General features: G+C 46.2%; 1 protein-coding gene across 1 annotated transcript in view; it reads left to right on the top strand.

The window, feature by feature from the left end:
* LOC139644198 (latent-transforming growth factor beta-binding protein 2-like) overlaps nt 1-16,538 on the top strand; it is an 81,129-nt gene that overhangs the window by 21,637 nt on the left and 42,954 nt on the right. The window contains exons 4-8 of the mRNA XM_071519604.1: nt 8,312-8,562; nt 9,743-9,916; nt 13,086-13,292; nt 14,414-14,709; nt 16,059-16,161. Of these exons, the coding sequence (XP_071375705.1) occupies nt 8,312-8,562; nt 9,743-9,916; nt 13,086-13,292; nt 14,414-14,709; nt 16,059-16,161 (1,031 nt within the window). The remainder of the gene's footprint in view (nt 1-8,311; nt 8,563-9,742; nt 9,917-13,085; nt 13,293-14,413; nt 14,710-16,058; nt 16,162-16,538) is intronic.

The raw sequence follows: 16,538 nt of genomic DNA, 5'->3' as shown, positions 1-16,538 counted from the left end.
TCTACAAACACAGAGCCAAACAAGTCCCATGAGTATTTGGCTTCCTGCTAGGCCAGAGGGAACAAAGGACCATAGAGAACTCAGCGTGGGACAGATATGTCTCTCTCTCTCTCTCCATCCCGGCCAAGCTCTCCAAAGCCCCACCAGGAAACACACACTCTCTGGTGCAGCGCCGGCGGGCTCGGGGTCCTCGGCCAAATCCTACTCATCAAGCAGGCCTGCACAGATGCAGCTGTCGGAGGGAGAAAAACGGCAGTTATAGAAAAGAAGGAGCCTCTCCCAGAATGCCCCGCAGCCTCCAGCTCCGGAGCTGAGGCAGATGGAGACAGCATCAATCAGGCTATCTCCCAGATATGGGACATGGTGTTGAAAGCCTGAATTAGCAGTATGGTTGTGCATGGGACCAGTTAATCCACTCAGAGGTCAGGATGCAGGGTTCCTGTGGGCTGAAGCAGTGGAGCAGACCTGAACTTCCAGCTCCAAAAGCGCCAGCAATGTCAGATGTCAAACAAGCCCTCAGTGAGTCCATCTACCCTATGGTGCACTTCTCAGTAAGTGCTTACATACACATCTCACATGCTCTGATCCCCCCGACGCAAGAATTTTTTGTCAGTTCTTACCATATCCAGACGCTGAAAATCAATTTTATGTTGGCCTTCTTCTCGTCTGCATTTTTTTCCCTCTTGTTCTCAGTGAACTTCTTGTAAGATTTTTATTACTTTTCAAACCGAGTTCATAGGCCTGTGTCAAAAATTCCCTCAATCACCTCTCTTATTGGAACACCAGTTTGGCTTATTGTGAAAACTGTCTGTTATATGACACTGACCAGCCTAGGTATATTGTCAGTCAGCACTTTGTAATGTCTCTTCCTGCTGACCTGTCTTGTGGCATTTTACTAAGTGAATGATCAGAGCAACTACAATAAACTGGGGAGTATTGAATGGCCTCTCAGCTCACCATGTCTCCAGGCATTTTGATTCTGGCCCCTGAACCACAGCAACCACAGTCCTTTGCTTCCATCCAGATCAGGGCTTTCTGGACTGCTTCTTATAGCTTCATACCCCATTTTACAAGTACTGAGGTGGAAACAGACAAGTTGGCACTGGTGTCGCCCAGTATAGCCCTCAGGAGATAAAAAGGGAACTGTTTATTTCACAGCGTTTGGCCTGAGTTTGTGTGGACAGTAATAGTCATGCGTTTGATCACAGAGCAACGGCAGACCTCATTGGGGTCAAATTTCCTGAAAAGCTATTTTCATGCAGGCACTGAGTGAATTTATACCTGGAAAATTAAGTGGAACTTCATCTCTTCATTTGTCTGTGCAGCACTTCGCCTGATCCAAAGAACAGTCTTTGCAAAATAAATTTCTGAAGAACTTTTTTGTTGCTTTCCACTCTGTGCTAGGCCTCAGTTGTTGCTCTAATCTAATCCTCATCCCCTGGGGGAGACAAAAAGCTGTGATAGGAGTTAGCATTGAGCGAGTTCAACATAGCTCTCTGATTCAATCTAACCCCATTGTAATTCATTTCACCCAGGCCCTGGCTGCTACTAGCAGGATTCCTGGAAGGCCAGCCAGACAGAGAACATGATTTAATCCAGCCTCCACGGCTGGTGCGATAAGCCCTCTGACACACCCAGATTTTCACAAGGGGAAATATTCTGCCAGGACTCACAATTATCCAAGTCATAACGACTAGAGATGCTATCAAAGAAAGACTGGGGCTTAATTGCTCACTGATGTTTGGCCTTATACAGCCATGTATATGAGGAGAACTTGCCCTTGTTTTAGGGGAGAAAAGCTTGTGGTTAAAGCGCTACATTTGTTTCTGTAACTAGGTATTTTTCTGTTATTCCTATTTTGCAGCGTGGGTCACTTGGACTACCAGCATATGCAACTTTGAATTGAAGAGTTTTCAATCAAAATATCAACATTATTTAAAATTTTTGAATTCTGACTATCCATTGAACAGTAGAAGATGACTGAGGGTTGAGGAGGTGTTTACTCTGAAATGTAGCCTCAGTCGCTTGTTTCCAAAAATAAAATCAGTTGTAAATGGCCTGTTTGCACAGTAATATTTTATTCATTTTACCCATTCATTGGTGGTTTGGTGGCGGTGATCACCAGCCAACCATAAAACTCAGTTAGCTTCCCTCAGCTGCTTTATTGCTGCTCCTGTAGAGTACAATAGTTTTGATACTGCATATAATGAGCTCTGACTAGCAAACAATGTCTCCCAGTAATTTGAATCCACTGATTCTGGCAAAAAAGTGACTGCATGTTGAATTGATGTTTGTTTGTTTATTCAAAGTTTATTAATATTGAACGTGTCATGTGTCCAATCCGACACTGCATGTCTTTGGGTCCCCAGCAATACACCCGCCAAGTGTGAAGTAGATCGGACAAACGGTTCTCGAGATATGTGACGGACACACAGACAGACAGAGATTCCTTGCTTTATAGTATGATGATGTTGTCTCCTTATATCGCATCAGTGTTGAGGGCAGAAGATGTAATGCAAGTTCTCTAAAAAAGCATCAACAACAGTTTTTTGATGGCATGAACATGATGATGTAATGCTAGGTTGACATGCAGGATTAGCTTGCAGCACTAGCCGTGAGAAAGGCCAAGACTCTGTAGTTTTTAGCGTTTACCACCAGAAATTGAACATTCACAACAGGCTGTAATTTAAGGTCAGACTTTAATGTGACAGAGGTTGGTTTTGGGTTATTTTAGGATTTCCAATGAACACAAACTTTACCTCCCAGCCATTGGTTGACCTTGTTGCTATGAGGAACACACAACAACAATATAATGAAAATGCCCTCGGGGTTGTGAGGGATATTATATTTATTGTAGCATGCTTAGGATCAAACCTCGAGATTTTATTGAAAGAAACACACTGGGACCTCAGTGGTGAATGATGAATGAGCGAGCTCTGCATAAAGCCTGAGGAATGAGATGTGTGACCGCAGTGTGTTTGACCACTGGTGGTGCAGATGGTTTGGTGCACTGACTGGGTGGGTAAGAAAGGATTAATTCTTTCTCAACCCGCAGAGACTTCTTTCACCTCCTAAAATACACAGACACTGTGAAGAGAGACCAAAGACCCAAGAAGTTCTCAATTAAAACTTTCCCTACTTTGCCAGATGGACTTGACAGCTGGATCAAGGGTGGGAAAATAACCAAACCTGCTAAAAGTAAAAAGAAAATTGCCTTGAAATATCCAATTAGTTATTAGTTTCTTATTAAATATCAGATATAACAGTTTCCTTTTTGCTAAATCCAATTCTGAAGAAAACAACTCGTATTTGGCAACTGGACTCCATAGCTATCTTATGATAGTATCTTGATAATCTGGAACACTTTATATATTCCTCGCTTCATCATAGGTCTCGTCTTGGATGTCACAGAGATTCATAAGACTTTTGGGCTTTGAACAGCAAAACATTAACAAGAGTCAAGTATGTATGTCTTTGCTAATGTTCTTGAATAACACCTCCTGGGCCTAGTTGTAACAGTCTGCGCCCTGCTTCCCTGTCTGCAAGCTTTAGTCTGTGTATTGTGGAGCAACATCTGCTGTAGAGCCTCAACAACATTCCTCACTAGACATCCTTAACTTTTAAAGTCAAGAACAGTATTTCTAGCAGTAGTGACTCTTCCTGTCCATTTTTGCAAACTCTTTTGGACGGATGCTTTTTTCTTATATCACATACAATCTGCATCCAAATCTCTGTCTCTTTATTGTTGATTTGTGAGGGAGCACTTGCTTTGGAATGAAGCCAATGCTTTGTTGCATCCAAAAATTGTTTGTACACCCCACAAAGTGCTCTGTGTAAATTTTTGAGTGCACAAGTACACTTTCCAGATACACTCATAAGTCTTCTCTTCCTTTGTTGCCAAGAGTGTTTGCAATGACAGAGTAGTACAACATTTTCATTGTTTGAGCTATTGTTTGCACAGTTCACTAACAATTAGCCCATTTTCCAGATTTCTGTTGTTCCTCCAAATTAGACTGATGATCTGCATATTCAGACTCCAGCTATGAAATGAACAATGCTCTCTTACACTTCCTCTGAATGAGATAAATGTGTGTAAACTTGGATTTACACTTGGTCTTTGATGGCCATCATTTACTTTCCCATTTACCAAGTAGCCTTCAAATTGCCCTAATTATGAGCAACTCTTATGTAATACAGGGATTTTTGGACGAGGCTCCCTGTTGGAAAGGTTTAAATGGAGCCATTAAACATTTTGTTTAAATAGAGAGAATAATAAGGTGTTGATTTTCCTGAGCAGGATAGAACAGCTCTGCTGTTGATTGGCCGCAAACCTATAGATGGTTCCAGAGGATTGCCACTCGCCTTTCTGGAGGTCATGTCCAGTGCAATGCTAAATATAAGGGCCCAACACAAAGAGCGCTTTGACGGGGCAAGGCGACAAAGCTGGGAGCTGCTGGGTCGTGTGTTGTGACCCAGACTGGGATGCTCATGCCAGACACTTCTGCCTGCTGTCAGACGGTCTTGTTTAGACAGTCTGTTCAATGCCAAATGGCTCCATCCAACATCCAGACAAGCTCTTCATATCAGTCTATTTTCTGCATTAGCTGCCATAAGCCAACAGTCCAAGCCATTAGATGTGGGTTCGGACTTTGGTATTCTCAAACAAATCAAGATGAAAAATGAGCTTTGCCAAGGTAGAGCTGTGCGGAGCTTCAAGTGCTGAGAGAGCCGGTGAAAAACTGTTTAATATCACAGTGCTGTCCCTCTTTCCAAGCCACTTGGCATCCTAAGCCCTAGAAAACTAGATTCTCTGTTTGAAACACATTAGTCTTAGCTGACAAATATGATTTATTTCATGTGGAGATTTGGAGAGATAGAAGATAGAAGAAAGCACGTCTGGAGATACTGAACATTTGGTCATGAATGAATCAGCTGTTGCCCATACGATACTGTATAGCGCTTCAGATAAACAGTGTTCTGGGCCCGTAATGCAGAGTGGGGTAAGGAGGTGGTTTCAGATGTAAACAATTCCAGAGGAACTGGGTCAGTCGTGTGTGTGTGTCTGTGTGTGTGTTTGGTGTGAACAGGACCATCAGACAAATAGAGAATCTGGGGCCTAGCTTAATGGCTGCTGTTTTCCAACGGGCAACTTACAGAAACAACACATTCACCACTGGGCTGATGGGAAATGGTGTTTTCCGAGCCCCCAGTGCGAGGGTGTCCTGGCACTCTCACAAAGCCACCTCATAGAATGTCTCTACAGAAGCTGAACTTCCCCCTCCGTCTTCAAAGTGTACCTAGCATTTTGCTTGGCAGTGTTATTCTCTGGGTTCTATTAACAACACGGTTTATGAGATACAGCATCAGCAGAAGGCTCGGAGATCAGAGGGTTTGTTTTGCCCCTTCTTGACGGTCCTCCAGCTCTTGGTCCTGGCCCGTGTTTTCACAAGGCTGGACCATGTGCTGTTTGTGCCCCAAACCGCCTCCTGATCCAGCTCATCTGGGTCAAAGGGCGCGGCTGGAACTGCCATTCACGCTGCCTGTCAGGCCTTCAACAGAGCTAATATTCATATGTCGTAATGCTGTGATGAGTTCAAAGACACATCGCGATGCGGTGCCAAGTAATACTTTTGTAATGCGTTGGAAGGCAGTGTTGTTTCTTGCACAGTGTAGATTCTTGGCTATCACCGTGATTTGTAATTTCCTCAAATGTGATAGATTTACTTCTAATTGCCCTCCGCACATGTGAAATGAATGATGAGTGAAAGCGGACAGTGCCAATGACTTTATGTCTTAGTTAAGAGTTCTCCTTTGCTATCAGATGTAAACTGATGCTTTGATCACTTATTTGGACTCGCATGAGCAGTGATTCTGTTACTTTCTGAATATATTTCTTGAGCACATGTTCTTACCATGAAACAATGCATGTCATGAACTGCACAGACAAGCCACATGCTGTACGCAGGTGTATGTGCTTTATGTAATTACATTGTCTGCATGATAAACATGACTTGGCCTCACGATTCCCAACGTCATGTGCGTTCATAATGATTCTCTTGGGCCATTGTTACTGCAATGTATTTAATCAGCTCAAGCCATTTTAATGTGAAGCAGTGAACAGCGACTCAAACAGGCACTGCTGAAGTTGAAGGCAAGAGGAAATTCTAGAAATTCTAGAAATTTTTCCACCAATTTCATTGTGCCTCATTTCTGCCTTTGTTCCATATGCTCATTCAGCAGCCCTCTTTTATCAGCGCCGTCAGTGATATAATTAAAATAGCATGGCCATCATTCGATACCCAAAACATTTTTTCCATCTGTCTCTCAAACCATGTTTCATGTAATCTTGGCAGAGGTCTTCAAAATTGCTTTCCAGTCACCCAGAACAAGGCGGGGGGAATCGCTCCTCGTCGGCTCGCCGGGGCCTTGAAGTTCCTAATGATGACATCAAACACGCGGAGCGAGAGTCGTGCTTGCCCTCTCCACCCTGCGATCTGCAGGCGGAGAGGGGCAGCGGTGAGCTCATGCTGGGAGGAAGTCGCTTTGCCATTGAAAGCGCGGGAGACAGAGAGCGTAACATCTGGCTAAGCCTAGGAAGAGAGGCAGGATGCGTGCGGGCCAGGTGTCACTGTCAGCAGTGGAAAAACCCCATCATGATGGCGACTGGCCGGTGGAGATGGGCTGACCACCTCCCGTTCCCCCTTACCACCTCAGCAGAGCACACTGCTGATTGATACAAGCACCTCGAGTTTCCCTGTGTCACTTCCTATCCGCAGAACCCGCCCTGGAGTTTCAGGATCTGGGTCAGCAGCTGTCAGCCATAGGTGCTGCCTGCCTGCTGAAGAGATGACGTGACGGACCATTATCAAATGTTGTTTGTCTCCCTTTTCCCCTTCTCATTTACTGTCCTGTTTCCTTGGCAGCAGGAATGCGGTTTTGTGCTCTGTGAATAAAGAGACATGCCGAGACTTGTGCTGCATCTAGCACAGCTGGGACAGGGTGTGTGTACACGTATGCATTTATGCGCACGTGCAAGCGCCCGCGCGTGCGCGTGTGTTTGTTTGCCTGATTATCATTGTGTCTGCCTTTGGGTCGGCAGAGCTGATTCCACACACCATGTAAATACGTGGTGTGTGGCTTAAACCACATGTAATAAATGTTAATGCACGGTTTATTTCCTAATTTGGGGTTTGATTACAGCCTCAAATACCTTGTAGGGCCACAGGTGTGCTTTGTAGAGCTGTTCCTCTGATCTATCTGGCCTGGTTCCTCTTTGTCTTGCTCTGCTGACTGTCAGTCAGTGCAGACCAGTGAGATCCAGATGTTTTTTTATAAGGCTGAATCCCTACACTCCCTGAGGTTTCCTAGACCCTGAGGGCCCAGGTAGAGCTGTCTGACCGTCTGGCTCTCTCGCAGGCACGCGCCTCCCTCAGGCTGCTCACATGAGCTCAGCTTCCAGGTCGCACACCACTGGGTCAGTAATTGACCCAAATCAAATGCTCACCGGTAAAAAACGTGCCTCTCGCAACCCTGGTCGGGCTTTGTTCTCCGACCCTAGCTTTAATACTTCCTCTAGCCCTGTGTAACACTCAGGATGTTGCTCCCCGGCTGGCAGACCAGTCAAACAGAACAGGGAGTTCATAATCTAGTCAAGCACACACAATGGGTGACGGAAAGGTTTTGTAGCTCTGACGGGAAGATCTAATTTGTTTAATCACACACACACATCTCTGAGACAAACAGACCAGCCACACACAGACACAGACACACACACACATCTCTGAGACAAACAGACCAGCCACACACAGACACAGACACAGACACACACACACACACACACACACACACACACACACACACAAATCCAACGGGGAATTGTGAGTCTTATTCCCACTGGCTGCCGGATGCTTTATTTTCTGTTAATCAGCGATGAATGGTCTTCTCTTACGAAATGTCTTTAATGCCAAACAGAATCTTTCATTAATTAGTGAGGGTCGTGCCTCTCTGACTTATAGCAGATGTTAGTTGAGAAACACATGCTTAAAGAAGGATATGATATTATTAATTTAATTAAAACAAATTATGTCCAAATCGTGGTGTCTCATCTATAAAATCAATTAAGCAATGCTATGACCTAAGACAGCATGTGTCTCTCTCAGGCATAGTATCTTATGTTACACACGTTGATCGTGCTTAAATGGATTACACGGTGATGCACGTCGGTTGCTGGTGGGTGTATCTATATGTGTATATATATGTGTGAGTTTAGTCTGAGGTCATATGTTTATGTCTTGTATGATGTGACTGACAGGACCCAAGTGAGACGGGGACCCCCCGACTCCTCCCCGCAGCAGACTGGGACCTCCCGCACCGTGAAGCGCTACCCATCATCCATCGGGCCTATCACCTCCAACGCTCTGCCCAGCAGCAACGGGTACAGCAACGGCCATGGCGTTGAGCACGGAAACTGGCATGGACACAGACACGGCCATTCCCCCAACAGACCCACCAACAACGGCCATCTGCATGGACAGCAGTTCAACAATGCATTATCACCAGCAGGTAAAGTCAAGCAGAAAGTAACATTACATATCTACTGTACCTACTGACTATATACGTATCTACTGTACATGATGAATATTGCAAAACTGGGATCTGTTTTCACTTTACATGCATACTTAACATTTCCACTCTCCCTAGCCACGTCAAAACAAACACGGCCCATTTTGGCGCAAAGCATAGAGGCTAGAATACATACATACACATCCTCTGGTGTCATCGCTGAATGGAACATTAGACACAGAAAAAAAAAGCTTGGCAGGGACCCAGGCTGCACTTCCTCTCTCCCACCACTCCCCACCACCCCCTTAGTGGTTTGCATCACACCAGCGACAGACGTTTGATATCCCAGCCGTGTGCATGTGCATGTGTGTGTGTGTGTGTGTGTGTGTGTGTGTTTTCTCTGCTCTGGAGCAGTGGCGATCCGGTCCACAAACACACAGCTGCAGGAGAGGAGTGTGCAGAGTGTATGTTTATGTATGTTTGTATGTTGTGCTCCTTTCATGCTTATGTCTTTTTGTGGATTGTGTATGAAAGACACACAGGCAGAGAGAGAGAGAGAGAGAGAGAGAGAGAGAGAGAGAGAGTTGCACAAGTGTGAGTTACATGCCTTGATATCTTTGGGAATCTGCACCGTCACCTCTGCCACATGACAGGCACTTCACCCTGGCACCCCCACCCACAACAACATGAAACATGACCTTGTCTTTCCTAATTTCATTCTCCTTTCACCGCCTCATCTTTCCCTGATCCACTATGCACCAGACGCAGCTGTCTGCTGTCCAAGTTTCTCTTGTTTTTTACCCCTCTACCAGGGCAACGGCTGTTGAACGGCTTCCCACCATTACACAACGTTTTCTCTCACTCGTGCTCTCTTTGTCTCTCTCACACATACACACACATCCAAAACACCTTCTCCCAAAGATAAAGGGGTTGGAGGCCCGCCCAATACCTAATAGTATTCTCTCCCCCCTTTCGCTGGTCTGTGGCACATCGCTCTTTCAGCTGCAACGTGCCACTGGCCAGCCGTTGGCACACACACCCTCGCACGCTTATAAACCTCCCCTTACCCAGGCAGGGAGTGTGTCACAGAGGGCTGAGGCAGGAAGGATGCAGCTCCTCTCCAGCTTATCGCTACTGCTGCTGCTGCTGCCTCTCAACCAGGTGTGTGTTTGTTTCCCAGGGGCCAACCTCACCTCCAGCCTGGACCGCATTAAGATCGTCTTCACGCCCATGGTGTGTCGCAGGGTGTGCAGCGGCGGGCGCTGCTACAACAGCTGCGAGAAGGGAGACACCACGACGGTCTACAGCGAGAACCAGCAGCAGCAGCAGCCAAAGAACCAGGGCTTCCGACTCTGTGAGTGTTGACTCGGGTCCCACTAACCATCTCTTTCTGCCTGTCTTTCTCTCTCCCTCTCTCTCTCTCTTTCTCTCTCTCGTGTTCATTATCTTGTTCTCTCTCACTTTCCTTGTGTCTCTCCTCTGGTCTCTCATTCTTTTTTATGGGGTGAGCTTGACAAAATGGGTTCCCAGTGGCATGCTGTCTATTGTGAATACCAAGCACGGAGAGGAGGTAGAGTAGAGGAGATTAAAGCTGAGCACTATGGTAAAAATCTCACTGTCAAAGAGCGAGAGACAGAGAGAGAGAGAGGGAGAAGGAAAGAGGGAGAGAGCGGATTAAAAGCAGGCTCAGTAAAAGGGGGCTAATCTCCCCCGACCCAACCCACCCCCCCACCACCTCACCCACACGTGGAGCCGGTGGTCCCACGCTCCCAACACTTAGCCCCATCTCTTTGTGGTTTACACCTCACGCTCGGGCCCCGCCGTTAACCATTTAACGTGCTCCCTGGGAGAGCGGGAGCGACTGAAAGAGAGAGGGAGAGGCAGAAAGAGAGAAAGAGTAGCAGCGTGAACTGGATTTTATAGGGATTACATTAAACCTGCCATTTATCCAGGGGGCTTTGCTCCGAACTCACACGGGAGCGAAGTGTCTATGGGAAGGTGGGGGATAGGAGGGTGTGTGTGGGTGGGGGGCGGGGGTCAATGCCAAGGGTAGGGTCTCCCCATGTTTCTTAGCTTTCTCATCAGTTTTAAGGGATCCAGCTAAGACTAATTAGTACTGGTAGATTAGAGGTGAAGGGTGCACATACCACACACACACACACACACAAGTCCCCTCCACTCCACATACAATAGAGTGTACTCACCTAAATACACACTCAAACAGACATACGTACATTATAAGCATCCGCACATACAAACATGTACACATGCCGCCGCCCTCCACTTAAACGCACTAGCCTCTTTGGGGAGGACCTAGCTGAGTTATGAATATATAAACAGGTTGATGTTGCAGATTTATGTGTCCATTAATGGGTTTTTGGAACATGATGTAGATATTCCAAACACTTCAGCGGCCTGGCAGAGCCCCTTCCACAAGATTACATTCCTGGCACCTCCGCGTCTTCCTTGAGTTTTATTCTCTAGAAATCTTCGTTCATTATGTAAAGCATGTGTTAAAGAATGTGTTAAAAGGGGATTGCTTTCCATTTAAACTGGCATCTTGTTATTGCTTGGTTGTGCGTGTTCGTCGAGGAATGTCAAGTGGACAGCAAACAGTTATCTCATGCTCTTGTTATGTTCCCTACGCGGGGCGGTAAAATCTGGCTGGATAATTATAACAGGCTCCCCTGATACGCACCCGGCGCGCAACGCTTACTTTAAAGCCTAATATTAGATGGGGTAGGAGTCTGTTTATTGAGTGAGAAGTGTGTGTGTGTGCGTGTCAGTGTGTGTTTGGTTGTTAGAGGTTGTTAAAGGGACAGACAGACAAACAGAGTCTACAGTAGGTTGTTGTCTAAGAATAGTTCCTGCCCCATGCTGTGGTGGGACAGACCTGAGACAGACCTGTGCAGGCCTGCGTCCCACATTGAGAGGAATTAATAGCCTTTCTGAGCTGATAATTTAGCCAGCATGTCTAATCACAGGAGGCCTTCCTGTGTGTCTGGACACCGACTCCAGACCTTGCTCTCTCTCTCTCCCTCTCTCTCTCCCTTTCTTTCTCTCTCTCTCTCTCTCTCTCCCTCTCTCTCTCCCTCTCTCTCTCTCTCTCTCCCTCTCTCTCTCTCTCTTTTCACATCCTTTTCTTCCTCCTCGCTCATTCCCAGTGTATCTCTCCCTCTTTTCTTCTCCATTTTCCAGCCACATTCTGCTCTCTCATATTCTCTTTTATTCCCCTATCCTTTCCTCCTCTATCCCCTCATTCCATCCCTCCTTCTCTTCCTCCTCCACTCTCACTGTTGTTAATGCTTTGTGACAGGAAGCTCATTCCCTACATGCCATCGAGACCGTCCAGCTTCTCACTGCGCTCTGTTTGCACCCTGTTACTGCGTTACTGTCTGTCGGCCTCAATGAGACGGACGGGATGCAGCTCACAGCATGTTTCCATCACTAGCCTCCTCTTTCATCTCTTAGTATGTAGGCCATCCATATCTCTAACTGTCTGTCTGGTGATACAGTCCTCATATTTGTGGTGTGTGGTACTGCTGAGCCTAAAAAATGGTGCTTCACTTTTTCATCCTTTATGCCCCAGAATGTTTCTGTTTTATTGGTCACGGTTGTGTAGATTTTTCATTTGAGGGTCTTTGAAGTTTTTGAGTTAGGTGAGGTCAGGTCAGAGCGATGCTGTAGATGGGAGCAGGCCCAGGTATTTAGGGTGCTGCTGGGCTGGCACCCACCCCTCATGCCAAAAGATAAGGCCAATGAAAGGGCTGTGAATGCACTACTGTCAAACACCATCTGGCCAATGCTGGCCTTTCCTCTCTCTGACTTTCTGACTCTCCCTCTCTCTCCATGGTAGACTGCAGAATATAAATCAAACTGTAGGCTAAGCATGTTTGGGATTCAATTTACTTATATCCTCAAGAGCCAGTTGCTGCTCCTTTGAAAATTTGTACAAGATTTGATAGTTGGGAATTTCTTTTTTTTCCCTCCCGCTGCCAGCAAAGCAGGTGTTCCACACAGATATGCATGCACTTGTTGTTTTCATTGAATTACAGGATGAATCATCGCTCTGTGTCATTACTAGCAGATTACAGGAGTAATGTAATTATTGATGCGAGGCTAAACATGTCAGCGGAGGAGGTGCGGCATGAGGGCCAATGCCATGGCTCTGTCTGTCCTCAGGGCAAAGTTGAAACTTCATAAACTTCATGTGGAATGAGGTGTCTGGTAGTGCGAGGAGCAGGGAACAGCATGACCATTACTAACCATCTGCAAACGCAGCCTATCCACATGAAGCCTCAGCCCATACTCTTCCTATTAGGACTACCCCTCCTGTTTCTCATTACTGCTACAGATCCCTGTGTATGAGGATGCATAAATCAGCGCAATTAAAAGTGGCGGTTGCATACACTAACGAGTCTCTCTCACTGTTAATGACCCATTTATGCGTCTTGCTCTCTCTCTCCTCTGACAACCCCCTTCCTCCCTCTCTCTCTCTCTCTCTCTCCCTCTCTCCTCTGCAGTCTTCTGTCAGATCCCCTGTCTTAATGGAGGCCGCTGCATCGGCAGGGACCAGTGCTGGTGTCCGTCAAACTCAACGGGGAAGTTTTGCCACCTGCCAGCCCCGCCCCCCAGCAGACCCACCCCCCACAGCCGTAAAGATGCCAGTCAACTGGGACCGAACTCTCCCTCCCACTCCATGTACACCCTGCCACTGTCCAATCAGCAAGGTAATCACCCAGTGCTCTGGTTCAATAGGAGGGCGGGTGCGTTCACTGACCACTGCTGACTGCACCGCTTCTCTTTATGAGCACAGTTCATCATGCCCTCCTTAGCTGTTCTGATGGTTTTTGAATACACACAAGTATATTCTTTGACGTGCAGCAGTCTGGTTACTGTGCAGCGTTTTGCCTCTGTGGGCCAGCAGTGGAGGTCAGAATCTATTTTGAGCAGAATAAGTAATGGATGACTCAGTGGAAGCCCTCATATTGTTCACACAGTGCTGCTTTTATCAGCAGAAGTGGATATTAGAAACAGAGTGTGGCTCTAACCAACATCATGAAGAACAGCAAATATGAAAGAGAAAGTTTTGCTGTTTTTCCATCTTTCCCGGTTTCTATTTTTTATTTCCTCCTCTCTCTCAATCTCTCTGTCCAACAGTAAGTAGAAGCAGAAGCTCGGCTTCAGATCTCGTGAATCCTATTCAAATTCTTCCAGCCCCCCATTTTGACATAAAATACATAAATAATTATAATTTAATGACAGGGGCCACATGTCTGTGTTGTCATGTCACAACAAAGGCGTGATCCCTCCTGTCAGTGTGTCTGTATGAGAGCATGGAGGCGGTGTCATGTCTAGGTCTCCTGATAAGGCGTACATTGACGGACTCTCCCCGCCCTACATCACACACTCACCTCTGTCTGTGAGGCTATGATTTATGACAGTGGGTCAGGGTTCTGGGAAAAAGCCCTGGCACTCCCTGAAGATAGATGCTTCTCCAGTGTCAGAAGGACAAAAGAGCTCATTCTCCACATTGCAACATCTCCTCAACTCCTCAACAAATCTGTTTTGTGTCTTAAAAAACGAGTTTGATTTAAGCCAGAGAGCATAAAGGTCTTTTTGTTATTGTTTTGTCGTATCTTAATAGTGTCTTTCCTACTGGCAATTCCCCATTTAGATTTCACAACTCGATAAAGAAGTTTGTGTAGAATGTTTGCTGATGGTTCTCAAAGTGCAGTATATGTATACAGCCTTCATCTGTTGGCTGAAGATGCTTCTGTCATAACTTGAAACTATAAACTATCCACTATATCGTATAAACTGTGTGTGTGTGTGTTCTCTCTTCCTCCAGTGTCTCTCCACCCATCCCTGGTTAACGTCCACATCCAGCACCCTCCGGAGGCCGAGGTCCACATCCACCAGGTAGCTCGGGTGCGACCCGGTCAGAGACCCACCACCACTGAGGGGGCTCACTCCGTCCAGCAGCGCTCCCAGCCTGGGAATGGGAACGGGCATCATAATGAACCCACCCATGAGAACGGCAATGGACACCCACACAGGAATGGGAATGGCAATGGCCACGCCAGACCGCAAAACCGCCAGAATGGATATGTGGGAAGGTGTTTCCAGGAGACCGTTGATGGACAGGTAAAGTGCTAAGCAAAGCCCAGTACAGTCACACACTATGTCCACTGTGGTCTCTAGCTGATCTTAGCCACCTGGTGTATCCTGGTCTGTCATAGGGGGTGAAACCAGGGGGAGCCAGTGCTGTTTTACCACAGGCAAAATTATGTTCCCATCTCTGTCTTCCTCTGTGATCGCTGCTGTCCCATACAGGAAGTGGGCCTGTGGCTCTGATTTATGTTGCGTCCAGGATTTACGAGCTCTGAACAGACTGGTCATCTCATGTTCCACCAGTTCCCCAACGTAGGCATGTTATGAGTTAGGATGAGCCGGGAGGACAAAGGTTAAGCTTGAAATCCACCCCATGTGGTCCTTCCCATCGTGACACAGAGGGGGAGGCTTTTCACACAGTGATTCTGGTACCATGCGTACAGTATGGCACGTACTGTACTAGATTTACTGTGCTTTGCCTGGCCAGCATAATGTATGGATGTCACATTCATGAGTTAAGTCACAGACTTGTAGAGGAGGGAAAAAAAACAAGAGTGGGGCGAGGGAGAGAGAGACTTTAGTGAGAGTGCGTGAGTTTGGCTTATCTGAAGTCTAATACAGGATCTGTTGGCTTGGCTGTGAGAAGATGCTATGCTTGAATCTTAGCCTCCATGTTTCCAGTCTCAACAACAAAGTGATCCATAGTTTTTAGCCAATTTTATCCCTTGAACAAGTTTGTTTATGCTGGAGTACAACTCCCATTTTCCCTGCTCTGGTCTCATAGAGAGGTTGAAATTAAACCTTCCAGTCAGTTTCGAATTGGCTTTTGAGAGCCCCAATAGAATTGTCCCCAGAAAAGAAGCATGCAAAAGCATCTGCCTGTAGTTTTCCCTCTGCCTTTGCCAGTATGCCAGTTTGGTGTTCCGTAGAAAAATGTCCTCTCTGTTGCTTCTTGAATTTCATAAATCTCCATTTGCCAAGAATCCAGTAAGTGAGGTTTGATAGGAATCTCTCTTCACAATTAGCCAAGCTCCTTAATGAGGCATGCCAGGAGCATAGCTATTCCTGAGGCTCACTGTTTATGTCCTCCTCAAGCTAACCAGTCTCAGATGTGTCTGGTTCACTCTGTCCTTGCAGATAGGTATACACGCACACTCTGACACAAACACACTCACAAATTCTCTACTTGCCAATGCACACACATTTGCACACATACAAGGAAGCGTGCAAAGCGTGGGCGTGCCTCCCTCACCCATGCGCGTGTGCTCACACACACACATACACACACATACACACTCGTACACACATACACAAACACACATAAAACACTCATTCTGAAAATTCATTCTCAGATTTAACCCAGATGTGTGTTGTTGTTGTAGTGTGGGAAGCCTCTGCCAGGCCTAACCAAACAGGATGATTGCTGTGGAAGTGTGGGTGCCTCCTGGGGTCTCAACAAGTGCCAAAAGTGTCCAACCAAACCAGGTAAACTGTTCTGACCAAAGCCATCATATCTGGACAATTTTGTGTTATGCTCTGTTCCAATATGACTTAATTATAATTTAATCTAATTCTATTGGGTAAAAGACTCTATTCTGTTAGATCAGATTAGAATTAAGTCATATTGGAATTTTGAATTTAAGTCACTCTTGGGGTGGGAAACTCTACCTGAAAGATTGGCATTAACTAGCTTACTTCAATGCATATAAAAAGTGAGAACAGTTATCAAATTAGCTAGCAATCTTGGGAACAACAACTGCTTGAATTTAGTAGGGAGGTTAGCTAGCTTACTAGCTAGTTAGCTACTAGCTCGCTACCTAGGCTAGATTCAGCTATCGTGGGCCAAATATATTACCTTAAAT

The sequence above is a fragment of the Centroberyx affinis genome, unplaced genomic scaffold, assembly GCF_046629955.1.
Source record: "Centroberyx affinis isolate AG114_WGS23_722 - 3 ecotype Tasmania unplaced genomic scaffold, CSIRO-AGI_Caff_v1 ptg000715l_1, whole genome shotgun sequence".
NCBI lineage: Eukaryota > Metazoa > Chordata > Actinopteri > Beryciformes > Berycidae > Centroberyx > Centroberyx affinis.
The sequence above is the reverse complement of the archived record's forward strand: the minus strand, read 5'-3'. Positions and strand labels throughout refer to the sequence as shown.